At 45.0% G+C, this 12147-nt stretch overlaps 2 protein-coding genes across 2 annotated transcripts; one reads left to right on the top strand and one right to left on the bottom strand.

Moving 5' to 3' along the window:
* Positions 1 to 537: 537 nt before the first annotated feature.
* Positions 538 to 3139, bottom strand: ccdc59 (coiled-coil domain containing 59). The gene is made up of 4 exons (XM_062382791.1): positions 2891 to 3139; positions 2203 to 2569; positions 1401 to 1509; positions 538 to 1292 (listed from the first exon to the last, which is right to left on the bottom strand). Exons 1-4 carry the CDS (start codon positions 3033 to 3035, stop codon positions 1128 to 1130), a joined length of 786 nt encoding a protein of 261 aa, XP_062238775.1. The 5' UTR covers positions 3036 to 3139; the 3' UTR covers positions 538 to 1127.
* Positions 3140 to 3634: 495 nt separating this feature from the next.
* On the top strand, positions 3635 to 11960 carry mettl25 (methyltransferase like 25). The gene is made up of 12 exons (XM_062382790.1): positions 3635 to 3892; positions 4217 to 4414; positions 4500 to 4606; positions 4699 to 5271; positions 5545 to 5692; positions 7340 to 7434; positions 7639 to 7668; positions 8176 to 8249; positions 9085 to 9178; positions 9306 to 9380; positions 9574 to 9645; positions 11360 to 11960. Exons 1-12 carry the CDS (start codon positions 3676 to 3678, stop codon positions 11468 to 11470), a joined length of 1794 nt encoding a protein of 597 aa, XP_062238774.1. The 5' UTR covers positions 3635 to 3675; the 3' UTR covers positions 11471 to 11960.
* The last annotated feature ends 187 nt before the right edge of the window (positions 11961 to 12147 follow it).

Here is a 12147-nt window from a genome sequence, read left to right as displayed (position 1 = left end):
ATTTTTTGGGGATTACACTTATCCATTACCTAAATAATGGATAAGTGAAATATTATGTTGCATCGGGCAATCAACTGAAACTAATTTTCATTCCCCACATCCAAACTGGAGTGGCACTCAGTAGAGCACATACTGACACCACATTGAATTCACTGGATCCAGGGTTTTATTTGGAGCTGTAGCAAATTACCCAAACTCTATAAAATAACAGGCCCTGAAACACGCCATTTTTTTTCCCCCCATCAAGATCCACAAATTATTCCATAACTGTATCACAAAATCAATGGAGAAATATTCCTGCATATGATCCCTGATCCGAAACTGCATCAAATCTAATGGGTCTTTCCTGACCCATAATGCATCATTCCACTAGGTTCAGTGGTAGTCGGTCAAGTATTTTCTGAGTAACACTATTAACTGACAAAAAGAAAACACAACTCAAACACATAACATCCTGTTGCTACATTTCTGAATAATGAAGTTTTATACTGTGTTGTGGCAATGTACTAAACCTGATATTCATCTCTCAACCAAAAGTAACTTTCAGGAAACTCAAACATTTATTGATTGAAGTCATACACTGTGAATAAAGATGTCTACGCTTCTCCACTTCCAGAAAATTATCTAAACCACGTTTCAGAAAAATGATATTGACGTTTCCATTCATTAACATAGAGGAGGCGGGGCTTATGACAGGTGGCGATCAACACGTATTGGCTTCACTTTTGCGAGCTGTAATGTTGCCCATCTTAATATTCAGTCTATGGTTAGAGGTTAAAGGTTTACCTCTCTGCTGTTTGGAGCTGGAGACATCCTATGCAATATTTAAAAAAGACATTCATAGGGAGCGTGATCTCTTTCGCAGGCCACTGTGTTAATGTTTAAAATCGTGTGAATGTAACCTTTAATGAATGTCTTAAACAAGCAGGTTTTTCCATCTGTTTATGTATTACAGCGCCATCTCGTGGTCAGGGAATAAAATGGGCATCAGCATTGTGCCTCAAAAGCACAAAACAGCAAATCAGTCTCAGATTATCACTCGACGCGTGAGGCATGAGTGAAAGAATCCGTTTTTAAAAGAGTCAGATTCAGGAAAGGTCCACTCTTCAGTTGAATTGTTCCCAGGTTCATTTATCAGTTCTCTGGATCTTCTGAAGCAGATACTCCATCTGCAGGTTCAGATTCGGCTGCCCCTTCTTTGTCTTCTTGCTCAGGATCTGAAACGTCTCCAGCTTTTTCTGTTTGTACTTTTGAATGGCTTCTTCTCTCTGCTGCTTGTTCTTCAAGAACTCCTGCCGAGGAACAACACAACCAGAGCGTCAGACATGGAGGTCAAGTCAAATAAAAACTCAGAGGAAACAGAATATGGAATGAGAAGTAAGACGGTGGAAGAAGCTCACCCCTTTCTTCTGCTTCTGCTTTTCTTTGATTGACTCAAACTCCTCTTTTGTCTTCTGGTACGACGTCTTCTTCTGCATTTTCTTCATCCTGCGGTTGCTCATTGGGAGACTAGAGGGGAACAATAGCGGGGAAGTATTACTGCTCCTTTCTTATTCGGATTCATACAATTTGATACAACAAAATCGGAGATTGTCAATGATAAAGTTTTTTTGGGATCCTACCAAAGCTGTGTCTTATGGACCTTAAAATAACTCACATTTTAAAGTTGAATTGCTTTTGCCTGAAACAAATAATGAACATCTAAAACATCAACATGATTGAAACAACGGATATTTTTGATAAACATATTAGCTCGTTTTTTTTGTGGTAATTTGGTTGCACAACTCTTTTCTTATATACAATATACCTACCGAATTATTGTTTTTCCAATGTAAGAAAATTTGAGGTCGAACTCTTACAAATCAGTCGTACAATTTCTGGAAAACATCCAAACAACAGTGGAAAATGTGCTTGGAAATATACGTTGTTCATCTTTTTGGACTTCATGCCACAACTAGAATGGAAATCAGAAGAGTCCCCGTAAATTCAATAGAGCCAATTAATAAGAAATCTAGATCAATTAATTATTCTCTAGGAAATTGGTGAAATAGAACTGGATCCACGTTGATATTGAACGGGTTCTTCCCTGATCGATATCACGTCCTTCTACCAAGGTTCGTGGAATCCGTCCAGTAGTTTTAGAGTAAAGTGACTAACTAGTAGACAAACAAATAAACGGACGGGGGTGAAACTCTAATATACCTCTCTTTCTCTGCGGCTGCTGACGGATCTGCGTCCTCAGTCAAAGAACCTGTCGGCTCAGATCCACCAGGAACTTCTGGATCTGGATCTGCAGCTTCCGGCTCTTTTTCAGCATCTCCATCATCTTCATCTGTTTCTTCATCATCTGTCTCCTTTCTCCTCACCCTCAGCTTGCTCCTGTTCACTCTGTTGGTCCAGGCCTCCTGTTTGAGTTTCTGTGCCTCGGCCTGGTACAGATGCCGGAGGTGTTCTGGATACTCCTCCTGGTACAGCTCCTTGGACTCAGGGTTCCTCCTCTTCTCCTTCCTCAGCAGCTTGTTGTACTCGTGTCGGACTCTCTCCTTCCTCTTGAAGGCAAACCCTTGACCTGAGGAGTGAAAAATACACACAAGTTCTATTTGACACACCTTATTGTTCAATAATCATTGGATCATTTCTATGCCGAATTTATTTGAAGATACAGATGTTCAATAAAATGTGTGTTTAAATATTTTACCTAGCTGCACATGTTGACAAACGAAGCAGAGGAATTAAATTAGCATATTTCTAGTTGGAGTTTGGTGACATGCATATCTAAAAGGTTTAAAAGTACTGTTCGTGGATATTTCTCTTTTTGTGCTAGTTAAATATGTTCTCAGTATCTAACTAGAGTACAAGTACTTCAACAAATAAGTAAAAGAAAAGGTACCTTCACTAACGCTGCCTTCGAACACTTTGTGATCCGGGGTCCATTTCTTCTTCTTCACCCCCTGCACGTTACTGTTCGATTTCTTCCAGTTTCCATCTTTCCCTGTAAACTTGTTACTCGTCGTTTTCCGATCTGTCGGCGCCATTTGAGCCAAATCTTCCAAAAAGACGTGAGATGTTTACATGTGGAGGATTCAGCGGTCGCGGGGAGATGACGTGGAATGAGAGCAGCCACGTGAAGTCGATCCCAGAGCGTCTAACGTCGATTTGTCCAATATCCATCTATCTATCTATCTATCTATCTATCTATCCATCTATGAGTGAAACATAATATTCCTTTTATTTTTTACATTAAATAAAAAAACCAATAATCTTGCAGTGATCTCTTTATATATTTTTTACCAAACCAGTACATTTACAAAATTGTTTACCTATTCGCACCTATACGCAAATGTTAAAAGTAAAAATAACGAATGAATATTATAACAAAAACCAACAATATGCAGTGGAAGGGGAGGGTGAGGTGAGGGGCTATCCAGCTGCAACATGCAACCTCACCACTAGATGTCATTCAACTCTACACACCGAACCTTTAAAAAGACATATGAGACAAGCAGGAGGTTTACAATAAGTGCTTTGTAAATAAATTAAAATGCTGTGTTATTCATGTTTTAGTTTCTTGTTTCCTTAGGGGAAATAATCAAACACCATTTTCGATTGATAATGTCTGCACCCACGTCATCAGCGGACGACTTCTCCCACGCGACAGTTCGCTGGGAATCGAACATGTGGGGCTCCACTCTGAGCCTCTCTGACATCGAGCAGAGGATCCACGGAGTCACGCGCTTCCTGTCGGTGACTCTGAGCATCGCCAACGCGCACACTGTGGACTTTTACACGCGCGACGTGTGGACGCGCTTCGTGGCCCTGACGCCGGAAGAGGTCCTGTCTGCCGTCAGCTCCAGCAGTGGCCAGCAGGGGGAGCCAGAGCCCAAAGCTAAAGGTCAATACATCTGTGGCAAAACATTGATTTGATTTAAAAAGTTTGTAGAGTAAAATTGTGAGAAGCAATTTCCAATGATGCTTCTATTATACATTTCTGTCTTATTTATTAATCATTTGATACAATATTTAATTTAATATTTAAGTAAATATTATTAAATGATCATTTTGAAATTATTTCTATTAAAGGTTATTATATTTACAGACACTTTTTGGATGCAAGGCTAAAGGTGCAAAAACAATTAATCAATTAGTAATTTATCTACATTGTTAAATCCAGTTTGTGTAACTTTGCTGATGTTCCTGTGCCTTTCTTCCCAAACAGATCAGCCCAGGACCACATTTGGATTCTGCTGTGAAACAAATCGCCTGGTCGACATCCATGAACTCCTGCAGGCGGCCAGGGCCCACTCGCTCCCAGGCCTCGGAGTGTGCTGGAGCAGGGAGGAGCTGCTGCAGGGCCTCAGAGGGGCCGGGCCTGAGGGGGGCGCTGCACCGGCAGAGACAGGAAGGAGCGACGAAGGTATGAACACACCCAGGATGGATCTGGGACTAAAAGAACATTACATGTGAATATGTTGAACTTTTCTGATGCTGTGATGCTCCAGGTGCTGAGCTGGAAACTGAAGAGTTCATGAACTCCAAAAAGTCTCATGAGGTCCAGGCCATGTCTGAGGTGGTGGCCTGTTTGGCCCAGCGCTGCGGAGTCAAACAGGTAAAGTCAAACAACTGTAAACTGGGAGTTTAGTCTCACAACCAAGATTTAGGAATGAATTTCTCCTCCCATCTTTTCCCCTTCCCTCCCAGGTGATAGATGTGGGCTCGGGGAAGGGCTACCTGAGTTCCTTCCTGTCGCTGCGGTACGGTCTCCGGGTCTACGGCATCGACTCCTCCAGCACCAACACCCACGGAGCCCAGGAGAGGAACAGGAAGCTGAAGAAGTTCTCCAGAGTCTACCAGAGGCACAGCAAGGCGGCGAGGGACGTCAGAGAGGCCGCGCATTCCCCCCCGGAGGAGTTAGGAGTGGAAAGAAAACCTGGAGCGATTGGAGACAGGGGAGTTCCATGTGGTGCTGCAGGAGGAACCGTGTCACAGGACGAGGAGGAGAAGGTTTTAAATGTTTTATCAGATGTCAGCCCCACAACAAACCCAGCAACCGATGAGCTCTTCCTTAGCGCCCTGTCAGTGGACGTGATAGAGGCACCATCCCCCAGAGTTCCCCCCGGCCAGCTGAGCGAGGAGGAGAGGGAGAGGAGGAAGAGGGACAACCTGGAGAGGAAGGCCCTGAACAGAGGCGAGGGCGCCGCCACCGTCTTTTCTCCCCTCACGTCCTACGTCACCGCCGACACGGAGCTGCGGGAGCTCATCGACGAGCTGGAGGTGAGCAGACACTAAACGAGTCCAAAAAGTAAAATGTTGGAAACAGATTTAGCGCGTGTCGGGTGACGGTGCCGACAGGAGGGCCGGGCAGCTCCTGAAATTACACGTCTGTCACCGCAGCTGGAGTTCGCATCACCGCGGCGAGTGTGGGAGGCGACCGCCGCGCCAAATGTGCAGGCGCGTCACCATCAATAAAGTTCACCATCGATCTCCTTCCTCTCCTCTGCTTCTTCCCTTCTCTTCTTTCCCTGCGTGCGTTCTCCGACCCTGGAGGACGCCGTCGTGGTCGGCCTGCACACGTGCGGCGACCTGGCTCCCAGCACCCTGCGGATGTTTGTGGCCAAACCGGAGCTGGCGGCAGTCTGCAGCGTGGGCTGCTGCTATCACCTGCTGTCTGAGGAGTTTGACCCGGACGCACAGGGTAACCACACACACCAGTAAACACACACACACACACACACACACACACACATACTCAGAGCTGCATCTCGACAGCAGGAACTTTCCCCCGGGAAACATCCCTGATTGATTGAGGATTCCAGCGTTTCATAATTTCAGCCATAATTTCCTAAAAACCTTTTTACATACAAACTCTTCTCTTGTATCAACACTATCTCTCTACTTGTTTTTCAATGACTCTCCTCCATCCTCAGACACAGTTCCACTGAAGGCCTGAACACTCAACCCCCCAGTTTCCCTCGTGGCTGGAGAAGTTCAGAAATGTCCCAGTTTGAGCCATTATAGAGTCATCGCTTCTTAGCAGCGACCCTGGCGTCATCGGGGGGGGGTTCTCATGATCTCATGACAGCTGATTGGAAACACTCCTCTCAGTGCTTGTTTCTCGAAACACATCTTTTATAGAGAGGAACAAAAGGCGTTCACACACACACACATGCTCTCACACTCTCTCTCCCGTGTTGCAGTGCAGTCTGGGATGCGGGCCAGCTCGTGTGGTGGCCCGCCTCAGCCCCAGCAAGGAGCTGAAAAGCTGAAAGGCATCGTTATAGAAGGCGGTTGCATATTTGCACAATCTGATCTTTCGGGCAATGAGGCGATTCCTCCGATGGTACATTGTGAAGATGACGTCCGAACTCTGTGTCCGATCTCATCGTATTTACTCACAACTGCTCACAGACGAGACGGTCCAGGCGTCTCACATCCGCACTCTCAAGTGGGACATGAGAAATATTTGTATTTTTGATTGCAGTGCATGCACACGGCCACTTCAGATGGGCTCTCCATGGTCAGCACGGGGCCGGTTATTATAAACAGCCTCATGTACGGGCTGTAATCTACACGTCAGGCTGAGGAAAGGCTTGTCTGCTTCAATTACCGCTAAGGGCCTGTGTCAGTGCGCCATGTGTCGGCTTGAAGGGGGGGGGGGGGAGCTGACCCAGCCGCCTCCATGTTAGCGTGTCCGGAGCAGTTTTCATGAGCGGCCCCAGCTGCACATGTTATTAGTGCTTCCTTTGACCCGCGTCCCTCTGGACTCACCGCGTCTCGGCCCCGGTCACTGACCCTTTTTAGAAGTGACATGAGAAGGATGGCAGGGCGTCAGGCAGACACACACACACTGCGCTCCCATTAGGAAGCTCTGTGCGTGTGCGTGTGTGTGTGTGTGTGTCTGTCTGTCTTTATGTGTGTGTGATTTCGTGTAACTGGGCAAAAAATTTGAACTGAGCAGGTTTTGTCTGTATTTGTTTGTTAGCTGGACAGATTCTCATGGAACTTGCTGGGAGGATGTGTTATGGTTTAAATCTTCCATTTATTGATTTCTCTGAAAACAGATGACCGTTTTTTAATAACAAATAAAATCCGGCATGTTTACTAGACAGATATTTATGAGTGTGTAATTTGGTGCAGATTCAATATAAGAACCCGGTGCCTGCATAGTCATTCAAGTCAAATCTATAAAGACGATCCAGAAAATGAAGAAGCAGAAGATGGATTCTTCATCAACATAATTTAAAACTAACTCTACCTTCCCCTGGCAGACATTTCAAATCCATATCCACTGATTGCAACAGGATTATTCAGTTGTGATTCCCGTGTGTTCTCGTCCTCACAGAGTGTTTGCACAGTGCGTGTGGTTTCCCTCTGAGTCGGTACCTCCGCGGCCAGTCCTGCTTCTGCGGCAGGAACGCCAGGATGTCTGCGTGTTTGGTGAGTTTGAGCGCCGCCGCAAAAAAAGTGCACAGCGGCATCTTCGCAACACAAACACGAAGCAGCGACTGTTTTCTGTGGCTCCGTAACAGGAGCCTGAATTCAAGTGAATGAACCGACTGCAAACAGCAGGGAATGGTATTTGTGTCCGGGTGGTTTTTAGCTCATATTAACGCTTCATATCGTTTTTCTGGCAACACACAGGCGCTGGAGAGGGTCTCACTCGGCCAGGGGGTGAGTACGGAATGCACACTGTGGGTAATCAATATCAAAAACCCAGCAGTCATCATTGTAAACGAATGGGAGTTAAATGTCTTCGCACCCATCAAAACAAATCCATCAAACACGGGAGGGTTCGCAATCCTTCACGTCTCGGTTATCAGCGCCGTTAATCTCCGGCCTGCGTTCAAACAATCAGCCCATTAATTCTGCCATTGTTCCCAGTCTGTGGTGGGCTGCGGAACGCCGAGCTCCAGGCCACAGCTGACACACGATACGCTCACACACGTTCATATGGAATATTATAAATATTAATGCAATCACGCCGAGGATTGATTACTTTTCTGGAGTCGGGGTCAGAATCTGAAAAAACTAGGCCTGGGCTCGGAAAATGTCAGAAATGCTTATCGAGAATTCGTTACACGTGTTGGATGGGTCTGGAGGGGATGATAAGCTTTTATTTTGAAAAATACAGCAAAGGGCATCACGCGGAGTAAAAGTAACATCCGACCTTTTCTCCAGATTCAGTTGGAGTCTCTGTTCTACCGAGCGGTTCTTCACGTTATTCTGAGGGATCACTACAGCTCCTATAAAAGGTAACAGGCAGGAACATACTGCCCAGTATATTATCTTTTTGTTTCTGGTTTATTTAAAAACTCAAACTGACAAAAGTCATCCTCATGGTGGCGCTAGAGGAAAGGTCAGGGGATCATCACAGCTAGGATTCACCTTTCCTTGTACTAAATGTAAAAAATGTACTTAAAAGACAAAGTGTCCAGCAGCTATCGAGAAATTTCATTCTGGAACAAAAGTGGGGGACTTAATAATTTCTAGAAAAGCAAAGGTGAAAATATTGTTTCCACATTAAATTTTGTCTTCTTCTTTTATCTTTCTACATTAAATATTGGTTGTCTTTGGGTTTTCGACTGGTGACTCAAAAAACAATCAGTTTGAAAACATTATTTTGGGTTCTTGGAGATTCTGATAAACATTTTATAACTAAACGAGGATAATGAGCCGCTCTTTGCTTCTTATACAAATTAAGCTTTCCTGCTCATTTGCTGTTGGTAAATGAGCAGGAGAATTAAGGGACATTTCCGTGCAGATCTGAATCCAGATCTGTTGGAGGACGCTCGTCGATCTCCTCCCTTAAACGAACGATTGAGGTAAACGTGTCGCAGATTCCAATTAGCTCTTATCGATGCAGACTTGATGAGAGATTCCTAAAAGCCACCGGTCCCCACTGCTCCGTGACCTTCAGTTTAATGACCAACATCAGGTCGGGAATCGAATACCCATTTGTTTCCTCCAGGCTGCGTCTATTCATCACAGTTTGGTCCTGTATACGTGTTTAACGGTGAAGAACACAGGAAATGAGATGTTCAGGGACTCAGGAATGGCCGTGTGTTCACATGTGTGTTTGTTCCACAGTGAGAAGCGAGTGGGGAAAGTTTACTCCAAGGCTAAATCCTTCGTGGACTACGTTCGTCGAGCTCTACGCCGACTGGAGCTGGACGAATCAAAGGTCGGGGCCGGAAAATATCACAGTCAACAAATTCGTATCAGGCTGCTAACAAGAAGTTTGAGGTGCTTCCTCTCGTTCTTCTTCACTCTCTTATTCACAATATCTCTACCCTTCTCTTGTTCCTCAGCTCTCGGATGACGTCATCCAGGGTTACCACGACACACACAGGCCACGCATGGGCGAGATGGACGCCTTTAACATGGTGAGGCCCGTCTCTAGTTTTTGGAGATGCAAGGGCATTTTGTACGGCGCCATCTTGGTTTATCGACCATATTTGGTTCGCACGCCCACCTACACCTGCTATGTCATCCACTTTAAAACTTTACTGTGAAAAGCACTCGTGTTTATTTCATGTAGATGAATGAATCTTCTTCTCCCGTCTTCCTGTCGTGCAGTTGAAGGTGACGCTGGCCCCGTGCATCGAGGGTCTGATTCTCCTGGATCGTCTGTGTTTTATGAAAGAACAGGTAAAATCACTCAATGTGTTCACACTGAATATTCATATTATCATGGACTTAAATCCTGGATGAGTCTGAGGAGGTGGGGGCCGGAAAGATAAATAAATATACGTGTTTATACATGTACTTGTACTTGATATGTTGTGGTCATACTAGTGTACGGAACATCTGACTTTAAAACATCAGCTCTGACATATATTATTGTGACACCACAGCTACATGGTAATAGAGAGAAACAGGGAAAATATTATACAATATAATAAATAGCATCAAAGCATTATCCTGATATTCCATCACCATCTTAATATAGTTAAATATTAATAATACATTTTATTTTGCAGCGCTTTTCTAGAAACCCAAAGACACCTTACAATATACACACTTGAATAATTAAAGTCAAACCAATCGATCAGTTACCTGCAGCTTGACTCCACCCTCAGGAAACCACACAGCCTCTGACAATCTCTCTGCCCCCCCCAAAAAAACAAAAGCCGTAGCTGAATTTCATGAATTCTATTTTGCTCTTGCAGTTTATTTACGAGTTGGAAAACGACGTCAGTGTGAGAGTTAAGGGAATGCAGCTGGGGGTGGGGGTGGGGGGGGGGGTAGCTGTCATCTGGCAGTGCACTGTACGAAAGTCACATCATCTAATGCTCCTTTCACTTGCACTCAGACGAAGTTACTCGCGCGTCCACCCAAACTTGGAACCAGTGCTTGTTTCGATCTGGTTTCACTTATAAACCAAACTCCTCCAAGAATGTGCAACATGACAGAAGCAGCTCGTCGTGTGTTGAACCGGAGCGATGACAAGACGAGCGCTCCCCAGTCACACTAACAGGCTTTTTCCTTCTCTTCACATGGTGATAACATCATTAGGACGCAGCAGAAGTGCAGCATTAGACCGGAGAAAAACTTTGCATTGTCCCGCGTCTGTTTGGTAATGCTACAAGATGCAAGATGCAGTACACACACGGACAGTAGGGGCAGTGTAAGGGCAGCACATGACCTCCAGTGCCGCCATGTTTTTATCTGCAGAATGTAAATCCCAAAGTTGCTATACAGGCGTCCCCTCTAGTGGAATGTCCCAGTAACAGCAAGTATGTGAACGATTTTGTAAATCTGGTCTTCCACGAAATCACGTGGCTAAACGGCAAGGACATGTCTGGCCATAAAGAAACATGGACGACGCATCTCTACTTCCCCCTATGGCGACAAAATGAAGCCAAAATATCCCGGATATGGGCGCCGCCATCTCTTTTTGGAGCCAGAGCCGATACACATGCTGGACCAATCACAGCTGTCAGTCATGATATGTCACCCATTTATATTAACATAAAACAACTAAAAGAAAAAAGAATTCAGGACAGAAAAATATACCTGAACGTGAATGTATGACCTATACTGTCACCTGCCACCAGGGGGCGATCCACATAAGTGTATTTCAAACCTGGCTTTACATCACCTAGTCAATTTGTAGCCATCCAGAAAAGACAAACTTGTTTCACGCACGAGTCCTCCTGACAAAATATTTGTACAGATGTTTTATTCTCTGCAGATTCAATAGAGAACTCTTTATTAGTAAGAGCATCATCACACAAGCAGGCAAGATGCCAGGGGTCACAAAGCCAAACTGGGAGGAGAAGCTGACAAATGTTTTGCGTTCCATGTGTTTCTAATTCCGTTGTGTTCTGGACGTGTTTGTGTGTCTCTGTTTGTGCGGCAGGAGAGCGTCTCCCTCTCGGCGCTGGTGCAGCTCTTCGATCCGCTGCTGTCGCCGAGATGCTACGGCGTCATCGGGCTGAAGAGCCGCGATGACAGAATCACGAGCCGATGAGAAGGGGGGTTCGATTTTATGATCACTGATTATATTTTATACTTGACTGTTCCAAATTGTGTAATTTATTCACCGTCTGCGACATCTTGTTTTGTTTTATTTCATCAACTGTTTTTTGACGAGCAACAAATGTCAAGTATTTTCGGGTCCCGGTCCTCGAGGACAACACACAAAAACACATGGTCTTACCGCACCTGGGAAACCCGTCCGCTCTGTTTGATTGAATTATGTCCGTCCCGGCCTTTTGTCTTTGCGTTTGAGTGACTCCTGAGAAAACACTGGTTCTTAAGGAGCATCCTGGGACGGGGGGAGCGTCGTGGGACTTCAGGGAGACTTGGATCCAGTCCGCTGACATGTCTGGAAACTCAATTTCCAGGCTCCCAGACCAGAGGCAGCTCGATAAAGACCGTAGACAGATCCTGGATCCCTGTTTAATCTTCAGCTCTGTTCTGCTCGGTCTTTTCTCATTTAATAAATCAAGTTCTTCTTACATGCTTGAGAGAAAAGAGAGTTCTTGCGTTCATATTGTTCAAGCATGTGGGAGTTACACTTAGACGAATGAGTATTTCTCATTTCTCATAGTTCTTATATTAAAGGGTTCAGTGTGTAAGATTTGGGTCAAAGGCGTCTAGTGGCAGTAATTGAATACATAATAATCCTAGTTTCACTTGTGTGTT

This window comes from Platichthys flesus, chromosome 23 (genome assembly GCF_949316205.1).
Source record: "Platichthys flesus chromosome 23, fPlaFle2.1, whole genome shotgun sequence".
NCBI classification, from domain to species: Eukaryota; Metazoa; Chordata; class Actinopteri; order Pleuronectiformes; family Pleuronectidae; genus Platichthys; species Platichthys flesus.
The sequence above is the reverse complement of the archived record's forward strand: the minus strand, read 5'-3'. Positions and strand labels throughout refer to the sequence as shown.

What these genes read in the sequence shown, in the direction of transcription:
- ccdc59 (XM_062382791.1), bottom strand. Translation starts at nt 3,035, where the DNA reads ATGGCGCCGACAGATCGGAAAACGACGAGTAACAAGTTTACAGGGAAA. An exon ending in GCAGCCGCAGAGAAAGAGAG is followed by an intron (nt 1,510 to 2,202) that starts GTATATTAGAGT and finishes GTTCCCCTCTAG; the next exon opens with TCTCCCAATGAGCAACCGCA. An exon ending in AGCAGAAGCAGAAGAAAGGG is followed by an intron (nt 1,293 to 1,400) that starts GTGAGCTTCTTC and finishes GTTCCTCGGCAG; the next exon opens with GAGTTCTTGAAGAACAAGCA.
- mettl25 (XM_062382790.1), top strand. Translation starts at nt 3,676, where the DNA reads ATGTGGGGCTCCACTCTGAGCCTCTCTGACATCGAGCAGAGGATCCAC. An exon ending in AGCTCATCGACGAGCTGGAG is followed by an intron (nt 5,272 to 5,544) that starts GTGAGCAGACAC and finishes CCGACCCTGGAG; the next exon opens with GACGCCGTCGTGGTCGGCCT. An exon ending in TGTGTTTTATGAAAGAACAG is followed by an intron (nt 9,646 to 11,359) that starts GTAAAATCACTC and finishes TTTGTGCGGCAG; the next exon opens with GAGAGCGTCTCCCTCTCGGC.